Source organism: Trachinotus anak, unplaced genomic scaffold, assembly GCF_046630095.1.
Source record: "Trachinotus anak isolate AG129_WGS33_773 ecotype Australia unplaced genomic scaffold, CSIRO_AGI_Tana_v1 ptg000024l, whole genome shotgun sequence".
Taxonomy (NCBI): domain Eukaryota; kingdom Metazoa; phylum Chordata; class Actinopteri; order Carangiformes; family Carangidae; genus Trachinotus; species Trachinotus anak.
In genome coordinates this window covers 14,921,048-14,940,241 of record NW_027273875.1, presented here as the reverse complement: position 1 = coordinate 14,940,241, position 19,194 = coordinate 14,921,048, and the positions used below count along the sequence as shown (strand labels likewise).

General features: G+C 41.6%; 1 protein-coding gene across 5 annotated transcripts in view; it reads right to left on the bottom strand.

The window, feature by feature from the left end:
* Nucleotides 1-19,194, bottom strand: part of LOC139607454 (protein turtle homolog B-like) — a 134,630-nt gene that overhangs the window by 44,630 nt on the left and 70,806 nt on the right. For 4 of the 5 annotated variants that reach the window (XM_071460314.1, XM_071460317.1, XM_071460319.1 and 1 more), the window contains 7 exons: nucleotides 13,315-13,456; nucleotides 8,360-8,505; nucleotides 3,927-4,069; nucleotides 3,573-3,713; nucleotides 3,187-3,303; nucleotides 2,485-2,635; nucleotides 356-479 (listed from right to left, as the gene is read on the bottom strand). In XM_071460314.1, the coding sequence (XP_071316415.1) occupies nucleotides 356-479; nucleotides 2,485-2,635; nucleotides 3,187-3,303; nucleotides 3,573-3,713; nucleotides 3,927-4,069; nucleotides 8,360-8,505; nucleotides 13,315-13,456 (964 nt within the window). The remainder of the gene's footprint in view (nucleotides 1-355; nucleotides 480-2,484; nucleotides 2,636-3,186; nucleotides 3,304-3,572; nucleotides 3,714-3,926; nucleotides 4,070-8,359; nucleotides 8,506-13,314; nucleotides 13,457-19,194) is intronic. The other variant, XM_071460316.1, reaches the window with a different exon arrangement.

Below are 19,194 nucleotides of genomic sequence, written 5' to 3'. Positions count from 1 at the left end.
TCACTTGCGTGTGATTTAAGTCACATTGAGCAAGAGATGGCTAAAATCTCAAGTAATCAAATAAATGAAACATTTTAACCCAGGCCCTTCCCCCAGTCAAGCAGCGGCAAAGCAGCAGCAGCAACAGCAGCAGGACAGAGACTTTGGGTCATGTTCAGCATAGTTGCAGTTGATTTTCCTTCAGAAATCCCAAGATTAGAGATGAAAACACACTCACACTGGACCGCCATGTATTTCCATCTCTACGCTTCCACAACTGTTCTGAACACAACCCTGGAAAAGACATTTTAAGAAACAACACAGGAAGTATTGAAAGAAGAAAAAGCAGGAAGCAAAGCATGCTGGGATGACTCACACATAGCCATACCAGACTGAGAATGTCTGTTGGAAGCCGCCATCGTAGCCCGCCTCCCAGGACACATTGGCCCAGGTGGAGGATGCCACCACGTGGACGCTGGTGGGGGCGTGGGGGCTTGTGCCTGCAGGGAGGGAGAGCAGTGAGATCTGTGTTGTTGAAAGGGCACATTAGTCACTGAGTGGTCCTGCTGTGGTACAGTACATTTTACTTGTCAAAGAAATTTACTGTGAGCTGGACCCAATGATGTATTGTTCAGCGGCTAGCAACCCAATGCAACGCTTGACTGTAAAAAAAGAAAATAAGAAGGATGTAAACAGTATCTGCATGATGTAATCTTAAAAAGATGTAGTCAAAAAATGGTTTGTTTAGGTTTTTACCTGCCAAAAATAAGCCCAGTCAAGACAAAATTCTTCATATGCATTTTTATAGGATAAAAAATAAAATATGCTCATTTCCAGTTCCATTGTTTAGGACTGTGCTTGAGCCAAAGCAACAGGAAACCAATTGGAGGGCAGTTCAATACAGTCATTGTACTGCTCTGATTTAAGTGGCTCACATCCAAAGAGGAAGTACGGTGGTCAGCGAGGACAAAGACTGACCAGAAGATTTCCACATTTCATAACTAATTCATGATGAATGATTTTCCTCCAGGACAGACTTTAGTGTGTAGTTGTTGTGTTTGCAGGATGCCAGAGCAATAAGGATGCTAGCAGAGTTGTCCACCAACGCTCCTGTTCCTTTGGAAACGCTGCTTCTGGTCCAAAAGTGTCCCCCACCCAGCAGTTTCATGCTTCATGTAGTTTTATTCATGTAACCACTGTTACTGTTGATTACCATCTAATGTGTCATCATCTGGTTTATTACACAATTTAGTTCTACAGCTCAACTCAAGTTCATAAATACAATGACCAACACCTCTAAAACTCAAAGATTATTGTGTATCTTGTTTGGTAATCGTAAAGAGAAATGTAAGTTATGTGCTGTAACTATTTATTGGTGAACAGCAGCCTGGTGCAGGAAGTCAGAGGGAAATAGCATGTAACTCCTTCCATTATGGTGTGACTACAGGTTAAACAACCCTTCACGATATACAGCATGTTAATTAGTGAACTAATCTCAGCTTTCACTCCAGTTAATGTGCTGACATGAGAGTGGTATTGATCTTCTCATCTAACACATCCACCTAAACTTCCTTTAAGAATAAAAGGATTACTCTCTCTCCAGATGGTGAAACACTTTGCATGAATGTGAAGGAGGAAGGTGAACTCAATTCAACTCAAAAACTCAAAATTGGTGTCTAACGATGTGTTTGGATTACAAGTGGTGTCCCATCCAAAGTGGTATAATTTTACAACAAACACACACAGCTTTCTTTCTGAAGTGCTTCTCCAAACCAGGGGGTGGTTCACAAACAAGGGAGAGGGCTAAGAAGGAGAAGTTAGACTATTTTCTCTGTGGTCCTACCTCCTGATTCAGATCCTGAGTGCCCTTGACTGGCTTCTCAGTAGAAGTAGTGGGGACAGGGTGAGTTTCTTGTAGACTCTACACTGTCTCCATAACTCGCTTCAGAAGAGGGTCAGCATGAGACAATTCAAAGTCGACTCATTAGTTTCCTGTTGGTCCTGATTCACAACCAACATCTGACCTTCCTCATCTCCATGTGTCCTGATGACAAAGTGTGTCTTGTGTTTCACAGATGACCGACCTGAGCATTTTGGAGCTCCCACACCACACAACACAAGACTGTGTCTTTGTGTTACATTACAATGTAGTTGTGTGTTGAAAGTATATGTACATAATGTTATTATCGCTCCTGTTAACTTCCTGAGTAACTGACTGTTCATTAGATTCTGTCCTGAACAGTTGTTGTCCAACCACAGCTCTGAATTTCTCCACTTGATTAAGTGATGGACATGGGGCTGAAGTAATATAAAAATAGATAAAATAAATAAAAAATATAAAATAAGATAATAATATATAAATACTACACACACACAAAAAGTTGTGGAGGGTGGTGCCGTCAACGGCTGATTACAGCACTTGCTAAATAAAGAGAATCTGATGTGATGTACAGCGTGTATTAGCATCTATATGTGTGCGCGTGCATTCTTGTGCATGTTTAGTACCTATGACTTGGACGTGCGTGCTGGCAGTGATGCTCGTGGCAACGTTGGTGGCGACACACTCCCACTCCCCATGGTCCTCCTTAGTGAGTGACTTGAACTGTAAGCTGCCGCGGGGCAGAACATTGTGCTTACTTTTACTGGGCTTCCCGACCTGCAGTCAACCCAGGCATGGAAAGACAGAGTCAGCCAGAGACAGAGACAAAGACAGAGAGAGAAAGAGAGAGAGACAGAGGTGCACAGTGTTGGAACAGGATATGAAAAATTCACAACACATAGGTCACACATTCAAACAGTTTACCAGCCACCAAAAAACAGTCTTCAATCTCCAATCTACTGCAATAATACTGCTTTCAGTATCTAACTTACATATCTAATTATACAGAATGATGAGATCTAAATTTCGTAAGTAGGAGACAAAAACAATAGCTCATCACACAGTAGTCAATGAGCAAAATTAAACATGTCTCATAATCAAGCAAACAATTGAGAGAATCTAATATGTTCCCTTGATTGCGTATTTTATAGACGTCATTAGAATGTGATTAAAATGACACACAGAATTAAAATGTGAGAAAACAATGGAAAACACAGGAACATAATATGAAGCACTGATTATTAAACAGCTTCATAGAGAAAAATTGCCAAACAAATTATATAAAACGGAGCAGGAGTGTAGAGTGAGGAGTGTGAAGGGGGTCTAACCTTCCTCCATGTGATGTTGGGAAAGGGGTCTCCCTCTGCCTCACAAGGGATGACCAGTTCTCTCCCAGCCTCCTGCCTGTACTCCCCTCCAGGAACCACTGAGAATTTGGGAGGGTCCTGCCCAGAGTGAACCAGAATATGGGGTGAAAACCGATGAGCCTTGTGCCTGTGTGGGTTTTCTAGTAGTCTGACTTCCAAAGACATGCAGGTTAAATGCCAGGCGACTGGCAGTGTGAATGTGAGAGTAAAGGGATGTTTGTCTCTGTGACCTGTCAAGTGTGAACCCTGCCCCCGCCCAGTGTCAGCTGGGATTGGCTTCCCCCCTAAAAGGAGCAGCAGTATGGCTACTGAATGAATAGATAAACGCTCAGTGACTATGCACATACCTTTAGCACCAGGGGAGCGGGAGGGGACCATCCCATGGAACCCAGGGCATTGTAAGGCATGCAGGTATAGGTGCCGAGGGAGTCCTCTGTCACCTCTGCCACACGGATGCTCCCATCGTCCATTTGGCTCCAACCAGGGTACTGCGGATGGAGGAGTCACGGGCAATGTGTAAGGAACAATAACTCATTGCTTCTGTCAATAACTACAGTTGGAAATGAATAAGAAGTCCTGGAGTTTTCACTCAGTAAGAGAGAGTGAAACACAGAAACTGAAGGGTTGAACCAAAGACCTGATTCCAGTCTGAGGTGAGTTAAAGTGAGCGGAACCACAGCTGCAGAACTGCACTGGCTCACCTTATCTATCCGCAGAGGGAGGCCATCTTTCTTCCACTTAACCAGAGTTACAGGGGGGTTGGCATCGACAGGACAGCGGATGAAGCCAGGCAGACCAATGGCCACATAGATGACAGATGGCATGTTTACCACACGGGCAGGATCTGGTGTAAAACGCAGAGAGAAAACCGAGTGGTAAAACATGTCTTTGCAGTGCAGGAGGTCTGGTGCCTGGTGATTATAATAGCTGTGTAGAGAAGATTGGGAAATCACACAGTTTATGGGAAGTGGGCTCGTCATAAAACAACAAATGAATTTATGTGGAGCACAGCTGGTCTCAGAGCAGCATTTGTGTGTTTGTGTGTTTGCAGGGACACAATCAAACTCCCAGCACATCAGGTTTATTCGTCAACTGAAATTAAATGAGCAGCACGGTGTACATGACAACGTGCAGTAAAACACACAAGATCTGAACATGATCGAATCTCACTACAACCTGCTCCACGCGTGTGTGATGCACCGTCTTCTGTCAAACTTAAACTGTCCCCATTCACTCCACATGAAAACAACTGTGATCAGCTCGTGTCAAAAAGAAGAGAGAGAGAAACTCAAAGAACAACGCTGTTAGTTAAGTTACATATACTTTGAAACATCAAATGCATAAAAAAATATTCACTGTATTTATATGTAACCTTGACACCTAAATATATTAAGCAGCTTGGATGGATCCAGCACATCTTGTGAGAGGCACAACGCTGCTTTGAGCTAATGCCAGCATGCTAACATGATCACAATGACAATGCTAACATTTGCTAACCAGCAAAAAGTACAGCTGAGGATTGTCATCATTTGGCATGCATTTGGGCATAATTTCAAATTTGGACTTGATGATGGTGCTACAGTCAAAAATACATGATAATAATCCTGAAGACGACGTGAACATCTGCACCAAACTTCAGGACAATACATCCAGCGAAGGTTAACCGTCTGGACCAAAGTGGTGGATTCACAAAGCCGTGCCAACATTTCTAAATCTAAGATTAAAAAAATAAATCTAAGGCATTATATGACAAGGTGCACTGATACTATAGAAAATATATACCTGTAGTATTTCTTTAGCTTAAAGGTTATGTTCAAATTTACAGCTCCTGGAAAACTCTCACCATGTGCGTCTGTTAGCATTGTAGCATAGTATGTATTTAACACAACAGAAACACAGTCTTATTACAGTAAAAGAGAAAAATCTGATCAAAACTGTGTCCAAAGCTTGAAGAAATAGTTTGACATGTGAACTATATGTATTCACTTTGTTGCAGAGAGTTAAATGAGCCAATTTATTGATTTGATTGGAGCTGATTTGATTTTAACATCTGTCTGTTAAATATGGAGCCATCTCATTTTTAGTTTTTGTACCATGTAATTTAGCTTCGGAGGTGCTGGTATGTGGCTCTCGGTACCTTTGGACCAAACCAGTCTCAGTGTTTCCACCTGTTTCCAGTCTTTATGCTAAGCTAAGCTAACCAGCTGTGAACAGGACTGATTGTCATGTGTCAGCCCTGTGGCAGACTGGCGACCTGTCCTGGGTGTACCCCGCCTCTCCCCTAATGTCAGCTGGGATTGACTTCACCCCCTCCCCTGTGACTCTCAAGGGACAAACGGTGCAGCTAAAGGATGGGTGGATGGAGTTACTGTCACATTTAGTTATAGACAGTATGAAAAATCACATTACATTACATCACACCAGACCATCCCCACCTCAATCAGTCTAATCTGATCAGCTCTGATCTGCTTGAGTTTTATTAGTATATTTGCTCAACATTACTCACTCTGCTTTCACATTTTTCCATTTGTACTTTAAGTCTTAAATAATTATAATTCGATATGGTTGAGCTACACCCTTGGGGCAAACACAGGCGCACAAGAAAAGGTCCATCCATCCATCTGGTAGAGGAAGGAGGAGGAGAAGGGGGAGGGAAAAGAAGAAAAAAAGCTAAAACTTCTCCTTCTTAAATCCTGAATTGTGAGGAGGGGCGAGAACAGTGTGGTGCCTAAATGAGGTCAAGGAGGAGAGCGTCAAAGCAGGCACTGGGTGATAAGGAAGAGAAATGGTCTGAGTGAGAGGAGGAGGAGGAGGAGGAGGAGGGGTGGGCGCTATCAGAGGAGCGATAGAGGAAGGACGAGCGAGGCAGAGCACGAGCGTGGGAAAGAGGACAGGTGAGAGAGAGAGAGAGAGAGAGAGAGAGATGTGACTGAATGACGTAAGGTAGAGAGGTGCTGGTGGAGATGAGGCGGCGTGACTGCGAATGCAATAACCCAGGCGTTGCGAAGGAGAAATTAGAGAGTGAGGGAGTGACTGTGTGACATGGTGAGATGGAGGGATTGAAGCACGGAGAGAGAACAGCAGCAACAACTTTGAACTACAACTGCTGTCCTCCTAACCACCGGCCTGGCAGCGCTCAGCCACAAGGAGCCCAGAGGAGCACTGCCACCATCGCCACAGACAAGAGTATCAGCCAAGTTTCTAAATATAGCCCTCAGACAGCGCTATCGCTCACGACACGCTGGTTCACACTGCAAGATGCTTTGGGGAAGTTATTCACTGGCAAGCACTTCAGGGAAAAAGACAGAGGGAGGATGGAGAGAAAAAGAGAGAGTGGGAGAGAGATTTTGCAGAAGCGTGAAAAAGGGGCATGAAACAAATGCGGAGCAGCAGATGTCGAGGACTGAGAGGGAGGGATAAAGGGAGGAAGAGGAAACAAAAGGAGAAGATGAGGAAGAATAGGGCAGAAAGACAGAGAGAGAGGGCTCCGCAATCTGACAGAGAAAAGTCCCTGGTCTTACAGCAATGATGTAATTCCCTCCCGCTCACTTCTCCCTCCCTCTCACAACTGGTGTTGCCTGCCTCTGTTCGTTACACACACACACACTCACACACATACACACACCACACAATCTAATGTACAGCCATCGAAGGAGGCAGGAGAGCGAGGGAATGCAAAATGTCTGTTGCCTTGACTACTGCCAGTGGCCGGTCACCGGTCGACGAGGCTAGAATCTCAAAGCTGGTCCTGCTCCAAACAACAGCCAGCTGCTTCTCTGAGGTGACAAATTCACAGAGCCCCATGTTTCTACAGCTGGGAGTGACTGATGGAGCCAGCAAGTGATTCAAGGGAGGAGAGAAGAAGGAGGGAGAGACAGAGATGTGTCAGTGTGCGTGTGAAAACGTACATGAATGATTACATAGGAGAAATGAAGACAGGGAGGGAGAGAGGGAGAGGGAGAGTCGGGAAGCAAACATATGAAAAACAGAAAAGTGTGTTGGGTGGGTTTGGGTGTTAGAGTCCAAATGAGTTCCTCTGAGCAGAGGGTGCACTGGTCTGAGGACAACAGTGTCAGATTTATCAGGAAACAATGCTGCTACAGACCAAATGCATAGAAACTCACATTCATGGTCTTGGTTAGAACCGGGGTCTCTTCTTAACAGTGTGTAGAGATGAAGACTCTGTGCTCACAATGTTGAGTTACTACTATTCCATTAAAACTGGTGTCATATTTGATTTCACTCATTTAGAGAACGTATATCGACCAATCCACTCCCATAAGAAGCCTTCAGTGCTACTGGATGTCCTCTCTGTCCTTGAACAGGAGCATTTTGATGCTACAACTGAGTTATTATTGGACCAGTCTAAGCTAATTTTGAAGTCAAACTCTTTTATATTTGTGGGACCGGGCATGGCAGCCAGGCTACACCAAATCTCCCTAATATTGTTACAGGGCAGTGGGAACAATTATATTGTAGAGTGAAAATTATGTTACCAATCTTTCTACCAAACATGATTATTTTATTTATTTATTTTTGTCAGCACATATATAATATTATTATTTTGTTTCTCTACAACATCAAACATTCATCAACAGTCATTCATGACTAAATAAGCAACAATTAAAATAAAAAAATGAAAAAAAATACAAAACATTTTAATATTTTAATTCAAGTGTTGCTGAGTTCTGATAGATGCATGAAAATACATGACATCGCCTTTTTACGAAATGAACCCCTCCCACCTCAAGCTGTGCGACTTAGTAGAAACATTTGAGTTGATATCAGAACATTGTTCATAGTGAGAAGCTGATAGAGAGAAAAGGTTAGAGTAAGTAAAAGTAGTAATAACATGCAATAACTTCTGATTTTTCAACTGGTACAGCTATTAATACAGATATCGTTTTATAATCCACACACACAGAACATCTTTATATAACAGCATCTTTCTCTGCCCAGTTTCCTTCCTGTTGAACCACAGCAGCTGTTAGGTTAAGGTAGAAATGATAACAGAGCCGAGGTGGCCTCAGCTTTAACAGAGGGACACTTACAATGCACCAGAACAGTGTTTAAAGTTTAGCACTGATTACAAGTAAAAAGTCGAGGGGGGAAAAGAAGAAGACAGCACACTCACATTGCACAGTTAGGTAGGCAGAGGCAGTCGGCGGTCGGCCCAGGCTGTTGCTAGGAGCACAGGTGTATTTCCCAGCATCCTCTGGCTTGACTTGGGCAATGATGAGGGAACCGTCGATGAGAATACTGACTCTGCGCTTTAGGTCACTGTGAAGATGAAGACAAGGAAAACGTCAGCGTGAGGCTCGGTAAACCAGGTGTGTTTGATCTGATGTCATGTCACCGAGAAATAAGAATGTAAGACTTAAACAGTGTGTGAAATACTTTGCAGCAGCAATCCTCCCGACTAGCTTCAGCTTCAGTTTTCAGTCATCTACTGGAGGATATTTATGACAGATGAACATGTGTACTGTCACTGCTATATGATGCAATGCTCCTGTGAAGATGACAACACTGTGTTTGGCCAGTGCCACAATTTCTTGCTCTTTTTTGCTCATATCCCAGTGGATATGTAGCTCTGATTTTCAAATGAATGATGCTCGGCTTGATTCATGGTTCAGAGCAGAGCAGCTGGTTCGAGGTTCTGCAGGCTTGGAAATGTAGCTGAAAATCACAGTCTACCCCCGCTTATTAGTGACTGCCATATAACACAAAATCATTAGAATAGGCCAGAGTGTGGGTGATAGATTTATTGATAATACCAATGATAACTTTGTCAGGCTTTTGAAAACCCATCCAGCTTGTAGGGGCTCTGTGCTGGCACAGCAGTAGAGAGGGATCACAGAGATTCCGGTTCATGTTTGACTTAGCGTCACGCACAGTGCCTGCAGAGGTTTCAGCGGCACATTCATCCTTCAAAAATCAGGTGCAGTAGTATCTGAGGTGTGAAAGCCTCTGGAGAACTAAAGTCGCCATCATGTGTCTGCAACTAGCTTCAAGTGCAACATTAAATACCCATTTAAACAGGGTTGTAGACTGTCACTGTGAATTTACTTCCTTTTTACTGGCTCTGACTAATGATATCAAGTACACTTACTCAAATAGATTTTTGAGGTACTTTTACTTCACTTGAGTGTTCCCATTTTATGCTACAGTGCTTTATACTCCATTACATTAATCTGACATAAGATATGGCGAATTTATAAAATACACCACTGCGCACTGTTTTAAGATTAAACCAGTGGTTCTTTGTAGCCAAAGCTTTTACATTTTTCTGATATTAGAAACCGCTGGTACTCCTTGTGACAAGTAAAATAACACTTATGTGTAAAACAGGTGGATTGCCCCTTTAAAATGTCGTAACACAACAGTATTAAACCAAAGGGCACAGTGTGTGTTATTCAGCGATGTGAGTCTGCTGTTTTGCAGAAGACAGAATGGTGTTTCCATCCTTTTTCCACTTCAAACGTATGTTTTTATTTGGAGCTGGACTGAGTTTTCAGCCCTGAGATCTGGGTCTGCTGCCTGCTGACCGGACACTCGCCAGTAGTCAAGGCAACAGATATTTTACATTCCTTCACTTTGCTCCTTCCACTGTCTGTTTCCAGATCAGACTGTGTGCAATGAAAAATGACATCATCCGTGACAGAGACAATACATTTAGTAACCACTGTTGCTGTGCTGCTGCGGATACTTTTTGCAAAGCAGTGTTTCTGCTGACTGAACGTCTAAGCCGAGAACATTTGCAAAGTTGATCATGATTGCTGCTTCTCAACCAAACTAAAAGGAATATTGTGAACAAGATTTGGGATTGTTTGGCAAAGGTAAAAACAAATTAAAACTACAGTAAGGTTTCAACACCACACAGAATGAAACTTAACACATTTTTAATGGTCAAAACTGGTCAAAAAATTATGGAAAACAAGAAGTGAAGGCCTACAATTATTTATTGTGTGACATTATATCACATTTTCTCTACTTTTCTAGCGATAATTCCTAATAATATATAACAATGAATCAATTAAAGTGACCTGAAGCAGGATAAGCAGAGACGGAGAGAACTTGGCGTACTTCACCTGGGAGGTAGGTGTTGTAGTGGTCGGTTGTATAGGTACACTCACCATGACAGCAGGTGATGAGTGGCCATGTATGAGACGCAGGCATGTGTCCGTGAGGGGAGAGCTGCAGGAGGGCAGCTGTGTTTTCAAAGTCCGGCCTTTTTTTTTCTAGATTTCAGCCCAACACAGCTTTAATTTCATTTCACTTCATTTATCAACTCTAGAAAATAAAATAGCAATTTTTCCTATCATGTCCATATTTTAACCTTTTAAAGCAGAGTCTTCCCATTTCCGAATGGACCTTACAGAATATGTTGTTTAGATTATTTGCTGTTTTCATCTAATATGATTAAATAATAGTTTGGCTGGCTTGAAATGGCAATACCAGTAAAAAGGAGAAAAGCTTCCCTTTGTTCAACAGTTGCAGAATAGCTGGATTCATCCCTGTCAACTCTATCGTCTTCAGAAACAGTGCGCTGAGGCAGACGTTGATGTGATGCATTGTGAATGTGCGTCATAAACCTAAGTTAACTTCAAGCTTTGGTGGCTGCGGGGCACTTTATGGTTAAGCAGAACGGACAAGTGCATTGTCTCTGTCCGAACAGCTGCCAAGCGTCAACAGTAGAAATGTCAATGCCTGTGGCCACAGAGGGAGATGTGCCTACTGACGAACATCTCTGGAGATCCATCGTACAATTTGAATGATACAGTTTATTTACTTCAGATAATATGGACCTTCAACTATGGAGGCGTGTGTCTGTAAAAACTCAGCATACTGAGCTGGTTGTCTCTCTTCTCTACATGGTAGTGACACAAACACAGGCCCACTGTACTTACATACATATATACTCGGTGTTACGTTTTCAGACATGAAACACGTAAAGGTCCCATATTGTATAAAGGTAGATGTCCATGTGTTTGTGATTATAAAGCAGGTCTAGGTTCTAAATTAATACTGTGAAAGTATCAAAGCCTCAGTCCACAGAGAAATGCACACAGCCTGTATTCAGAAACTGAGCCTTAAACCAGCCGTCAGGACTTCTGCAACTTTGTGATGTCACAACAAAGCAGTTGCCCACCTGGTCACACCATCCAAACTTGCAGGATTTGGTTTCTCTGAGTGTTTACCTGAAATCTGCTATATTTTTATCATATCACTCAGAAAACAGTCAGCCAATCAGAAGAGAGGCTCAGAGCCTGATTCCGACTAAGCTCCAGAGAGAAGCCTGAGAGAGGAGATGTAAAACCACACTGAGATGGTTTTTGGTTCTTAAAACCACAAATATATTTTCTTATGGATATCAACACATAAATACAGGATGTGTAAAATATGGGACCTTTAACTTAACTGACTTCATCAAGCAGTTAAAGTTTTAGCTTTTTGTCATTTAGATACAGGTGACTTATACAGCTTGATTCTGATGTTACGTAAGTTGTCACATGAAGTTGTATCACTGCTGGAACACAATGACAGGAAGGAAGAACCTCTCTCTCAGTCTGCATCACTGATGGATTTTTAAAACAAATTTTACCACTGAAGCTTTAGTCTTTAGTGTGACGGACACTTTCCCCTGCTGCTCTAATGAATCTCTTAATACATTTTCAGCATTTAATTGAGAAAACTGCTTTCAAATGTCCAGTAGTGCACAAACACAGAATGACAAGGCTTAAGTTGGGACTGACATTGTATGCAAAGCGTTTTGGTAGATTTATTCATTTATTCATTCAAGCAGTTAGATGCAATAAAAGTTGAAGGAGGAAGTGTTTAACCTCTTTTACTCCTCACTGCACCTGATTTCTATAAACTGATCTGAAATTAGACAAATCTCCCTAACAACCTAAAATCTGGTCATTTATAATGTTTCAATAGTTTTATTGTCTCTGAGTCAAGGAGATGATAATTAAATTATACATTTATTAATCTTAATTAGGTGAATAAGATTCAGTCTCTCTGTCCTTATCTAACCAACCAACTTTTAAACTAATCTGACAACATTCAGTTCAGATTTGTGCCAAGACTTTTATGTGACTTGATACTTAATCAGACATTACACCAACATGTTAAACTGCCAAAACATTTTTTCTGAAGGGGAGGGGAATGTTAGAAATGTCTTTACTGAATTGTGTCAAGAATGGACTCTCATAACCACTGGAAAGGTTAACATTCAGTGTGTACGTCACAATGTAGGAACATGAACTAGAACGAGAGCTCTAACTTTGATTAACACCAGTGAACACAAGTCAATAAATGTCGACTTGTTGGAGGTGAAGAGTATTATCTCAGCTTCAAGATGAAGCAATACACTTTAGGGAGGTTTTTGGCCCTGAGTTTTGCCTCTCAGGTTAAATTTAGTGTGATAGGTTAGAGAAAGACAGAGATTTTAATTGAGTCTGATGATGTGTGAACAATGCAGACACTAAAGGTTTGACTTGGTTCAGCCATTTGGATGAATGTCTGTTTTTTGGATTACCACTGGAAGGTGTGAAGGTTTTGCAAGTGGGCCGAAAAATAATTTGGAAAACAGCACAATTTGCCATTGGACCACATTGTATACTGGTTTGTCTGATTGTGTGCTAAAATATTACAGTATCAAAATGTCCCTGGTTAGCAACAGGAAGATTTAAAAGGAAAGAGAGTCAAGAGACAGATGGTGAATCAACAAGTGATCTCTTCAAAAAATAAAAACTGAGCTTTCTCTGCTTTCAGTTCAGTCCTGTATGTTTGATCATTATCATTAAAATAAAAAGTGCTCTGAGAAGGCATTATTTGGCCTCTGTATTGCTACGAGGTCGGATGTTGGCCGCCAACATTTCTGAGATTTTCAAGCAGGCCATGAGTTGGAGAAGTTTGGGAACCACTGGATTACACAACAGTTATGGTGACTGGCTTACTGTTAGTGTGTACCCACCACAAAAACAACACAACACAGGACTCTTGACAGTGGCTCATGAACAGTATGAACAGAACAGACAGGTGACATGATATGGCAGACAATAATGAACCCGATCATAACTTTACTTCTTGAAGAAGACGTTGTCCTCCTCCCAGAACCAGGTGTAAGTCAGGTTGCGAGGGTAGGCCTCCGCCTGGCAGGTGAAGAAGGCATCCTGCGAGATGTTCACTGTAATGTTTTCCGGTGGTGATACAATGAACGGAGGGCCTGGTGGAGGAAAACACAGACACAGTCCTCAAAAACATTATCATACTCATTAGGACAGGTGACGAGTTGAATGAATTTATGTCAAAGAGAGACCACACCCTGTCTCTCAAACTAGCTGGACACTGCAAAACCTCATGATTTCATACATCGGTGTTAAATCTGACTGAACTTTGTACAAAGCGAACTAAGCAGGGTCAACTGGCGACCAGCAGCAGCAGCGGTAGATCTCACCCCGTTCATCACAGAAATGAATGGGCTGTAAAATCTGGTGTCACTACAACCAACATGTTCAGTGTTTGAACAACTGATGTGTTAGTTTGAATTGATTTTCTGAGAAATGCTGACAGCAGCACTGTTAAAGGAAACTGTTCAACTCAGTCTGTTTCTTTTTCCTCATTACAAGCTGAGAAAACTCATTATTCACAATGTGAAAATGGAAAAGAAGAAACTAAACCGGCCAAAGCAAGTGGTCCCCCTTACAATGGCTGCAAACAGAAATAGCCATTTTATTAGTAATAGGTAATGGAGACTTGACTCGGATGTTTTGATTGCATTTATTGACAGTGTGATTGTGATATAGGCTTTTATATTTTTCATTATATCGATTTTTTTTTTTGCACAGGCTGATGAGTCCGACCCTCATTTCACTGATTTGCTTACTGTTCATTGCACCTTGGCATGAGACAAATAAAACTTTGAAATGGTGTTTAGTGACAGCATCACTTATACCTGAAACATAAAATACAATAATGTAATTATGTATTATTAAAAAATCGCTTGAAACATAGACTATAATTATATCCCATATATTGTATTATTATCGTATTGTATATCAAATGTTTGGGTTGGACTGTATCAAGATACTAAATTTGGGATATCACCCAAGCCTATTATCCACTGATCTCAGGGCTGGAGACTGTTTATAGAATAAAACTAATTTGTTTGAAGTTATTATGTCATGAAAACTAAATGACCAGATTGTTCACAAGGGGAAAATGAGTCAGTGTGACATCCCACAGATATCTCCTCTCTCAGTGACAGACTCCACCACGTCACACACAACACAGGAATTAGTTCACATACTGGACAAGGGTCATGTGTACTATTTATGACCATACTGTAGACGCAGGGATCAACACCAGCACATCCACTCTGAAGTCTTTGTTGGAATCGTCACAGACCTCAAAGTCATATCACATACTTACTTTGCACTCAGTGAAGGATTATGAGAATTTATTGAGTGATCCTTGCTGTGGCAGATGGATAATCCTCCTTGCACACATGGATATATTTATACCATGATCCTTTATTTGCAGTCATTGCCTCCCTCTGACCATAACCATAAACAGTATGTAACAATGTGATAGTTAGTCTGGAAGCTAAAACCAACCTTTTCTACCTCAGATGCTTACCACACACCAGGTGCTGTGTTTATCAGAGAGCACCACTCAATATAGAAGTGTGAGAATATGCAGCAAAATAGGACATATTACACGTAAGCAGCAGCTATTAAGGTTGGAAGACCTCATCTGAATGTGTCTCCTGTCCTGCGCGACAAGATAAAGATGCGTGGATTGAATTCTTTCAAATTGAGCATCACATTTTCTACAAGGCAGGAAGTACTGCACAATCCATGGTTCAATGAGAAGATGGAAACAAGCAAATCTCTGCTGAAGAAGGAGCATGTATCGATGGACCTGCACGCTAAGGAAGTCTCTCTCTGAGCTCCTCAACTGATTGGAGAAGTGAAGAGGTTGATGAGGATTAAAAAAGAATGAAGAGACTCAGAAGCCTGTACTCAGGAGCTAGGAAGAGTCATAAAAGACAATCTGTGCCACCAGACCTAAAATACTCAGGATGTGGAGAGGACTGGTGACGACGAGAAGATGGTACCTACAAAGTGCAAGGCTGAGGAATCAGCAGCTAAACCTCGCTGATCCGGGAGCAGCAGAAGGTGCAGTTAGCGGACTAAAGCCAAGACCAAAAGATGAAAGAGGAGAAAGAACTGATGCTCAGGAACTGTTTTAATAAAAAAAAAAAAACCCTGGTATTACGTGCACTCTGTGACAAACCACATGCTAGAACTGGATGAACGCCACCTGTCTGTGAATAGATATGCATTCATTAGATTTGATCATTAGCATCATCACTGGGCTCCACGGTGCGAGGGTTTCACTGACATGAGACTAAAAACAGATGTGTGCTTTTATTGTGGAGCATACCTGCAAATAAAAACTATTATGAAATCCAGGCCAATAGCCTCACAGCAATGGCCTCCAGTGTCACTGGAGCCCTGCAGTCTGCTGCAGACTGCTGGCTGAGCTCAAAGCAGGCCAGATGACCTGCTTGCAAAAGCTGCTCGGCCGCTGATAACCTCTGTGTCTAAATGGACTGAGTAAATGTTTTTGGCATTCAAAACTGAGAGGAACTATTTTATTATAGAGGTGTTCATAAGGTTCAAACCAAGTGAATGTTTGAGCTGAGTCAATACTGAGATATTGCAGTCACAAGGCCAAAATGTGAGGTCACAGTGACCTTGACCTTTGCCCTTTGACTCCCAGCATCTAATCAGTTCATCCGTGAATGTGAGGAAATGTTTGTGCCATTCACCCGGATGGGACGGACAGACAGACGACCAACCTGAAAACATAATGCCTTGCAGCCCCGGCTGTGGCTGGTGCAGAGGTTCTCACGCCATGGTGATGATACAGTACGATAATTTCATTTGCATTTTTACATTTTTTTTACGTTTACATTTTTATTTTAGTTTTGGTAACATGTTTGAATTTGACAAATTCACTTTCTCTTCATGACTTATGAATTACAAAGGGTCTGAACCTCTCAGATAAAGCTAACTTGAATACTCAAAGCACAAGATAACTGGTAAACACCACAAGTTGCCACGTTACAAAAAAATCTGTTCATACAAGTGGTTCTTGCATGAGACTCAGTGACAGTTTAAGTCTACACTGCAACACCAAACACCATCTAGTGAAGGTGCAGACCAGCAACTACAACATCCTCGGTTCAAGTCCTGCGGGGCACCTTAGATTTCCTGTTAGCTCTCTGCTGTTGACTTCATAATAAAGGTATAACAGCAATCCTTTAAAAAAGTGATGCATCTCTCATCCAACTTAATTACAGTATGATTTTATTTATTTTATTTTCTGTGATGGGTCTTGGGACTGAAAACAAATGCAATTTAACTGTAATGAGGACAATGTTAAGACCAACATTTAAACATTTCTATTGAGGTTTAAAATCCCAACAATATGAGTTATCTCTTGATGAAAGAGTTGAGTCCATTGTATCAGTGATTGTACAAGCAGGTACTTCTGCTTTATTTATTTTATGGAGTATTTTCATTTATGATATTTTACATTTTTACTCCACGACAGTTACTTGACAGCTGTTGTCTCTATCTACTTCACAAATGAAGATTTGTGCAAACAAAACATATGATGAGCTTATTAAAAGATGCTATTTTGATAAAACTGCCAAACATTTCATAGAATCTGAGAATTTACTGCTTTTTCTTTAAATAATAGATCAATAAACAGTTTTGTCTGTTGGACAAAACAAGCACTGAGAAGGATTCACTTTGGAGCAATAACTGACAAGTAACATATAAACCAGAAAATAAGTCTCTTTCATCTAGTACTTATTTGATGAGAGCAAGCTGTCAGAAATGATGGGACTTTCTCTCTATTTTCTGAATTTTTACAAACAAACAATCAAATGATTAATCGAGGAAATAGTCAGGATATGAATCCATACTGAAAATAATAATTAGTTACAGCCTTATTAAGAATATTTTAAAAATATACTGTATGTCGTCTGCACTTATAAAGCAGTTTTCTAGTCCTATCGACCACTTAAGGCGCTTTACACCACAAGCCACACTCACCCATTCACACACATTCACACAGTGCTTGTTACTTTGGGGTCAATTTAGAGTTCAGTATCTTGTCAAAGGACACTTCTACATGTGGACATGTAGACAGGAAGCACCAGGAATCAAACCTGGTCTACCTCCTGACCCACAGTTTCCCCCTCATCTCTGTGGTAGCAAACTTCACATTCTTTCTTGTGCAATACAATCTCATTGTATATGCTTCTATAGATTAAACTCTCATCAATCTCACACATGCACTTTTTAGTCATGCTTTGGTTTGAATTTTTCACATCACTGTAATTTAGTGAAAAGTTCTCCTGGAGGCTGTGCTTTATCCCTTATGTGCAGTATCATTCAAACAGCAGTGCCTCATCCAAACAGGATGACTGTAAAGAACTGCAGAAACACAAGAGTATCCATCAGTAACTTCTGAACCCCCTCCACACCTTTAAACACCACCCAGAAATCCACCTGCAGCTACAACAGGCTGGTACTTAATAACTTCTGAACTGAACACTTTCTCCTGACGATAGATGTACACACACACACACACACACACACACACACACACACACACACACACACACACTCAGATACACACACACAGCTGAACTGAGCCAGTGTTGCAACTATAAACTGCTAGTCCCATATGTTAGTCCTGATCTGTAGCCCACGGCCTGATCCTTTAACAGGCAGAGTGTTACCATCTGCCAGCCCCTTAGCAGGACAACCAGGACTAGGTCTGTGCTGGATGACTGTGTTGTTGGAGTGTGTGTGTGTGTGTGTGTGTGTGTGTGTGTGTGTGCGTGTGTGTGTGTGTGTGTGCGCGCGCGCATGTGTGTGTGTGTGCCAACCTGCTCTATTTGGGACCAGCTGAGTGCTGGAGATTTGTTGGCACTGTAGTCTCTGAGCTGATCTGCTGCTCAGTGGCTTTCCAGGAGGGCCTCTATTAATCTGTCTCACTCGTAAATTATACACGACGGGTCAAACAACCACTCTGGCTCAGTTCTGACTTTGTACTCAGTCGCAAAAAGAAATATGTGGACATGTTCACTGTCTGTTCTCTGATGAATGAAAGCAACTGGTAAGTAACATATACAGTACGCCAGAGAAACCTCTCTTATTTGATTAGAAGTCATGGCGCAGCTTTTTGCATTTGTAAAAGACTTCTTTCTACAATTTCATGTCAACTAGAGCCTTTATTTATAGATATGGTGGCCAACACACTCATTTTATCACTCAGTGTTATTAAAACCCTGTATGTCTGAGTGTTTAATCAACCTTTTAGCCTCCCAGTGTAACCTCAGCATAATACAAAACAAATATCTACTCTACATTTACTGTTATAATCACATTGTAACAGGCCTCACCTGCGACCTCCTCCTCTGTTTGAGCTGCTACCTGCAGGGCTGCTTCTGTCACCTGACAAAATAACACAAGGGTGCCTGCCATATGAACATCTGAAATGTTAGAGGATCACTCAATGCTCCTGGTGCCATTAATGTCTGTACACAACAGTAGTCATTCAGTCTAAACCTCTGGCTGTCAGGCAGCTTTAGGTCATATCTATTATTTTACAATTATTATTTTTTAAACTGCAGCAGAAGAAGGGCGGCCTGATGGTGGCGTGGTTACAGTGCGTACCACATGAGCCGGTTCAACTCCCGACCGGCCCAACTCTTACCTGCGTGTCATTCCCTCTCTCTCTGCCCCTTTCCTGTCACTCTCTCCTGTCCTGTCAATAATGGCAAAAAAATACCCAAAAAAATATCTTTAAAAAAACAGCAGGAAAAGAAATGGTAAATTGTGAAAGATATCCCATATTGCTGGAAATACTGGAATA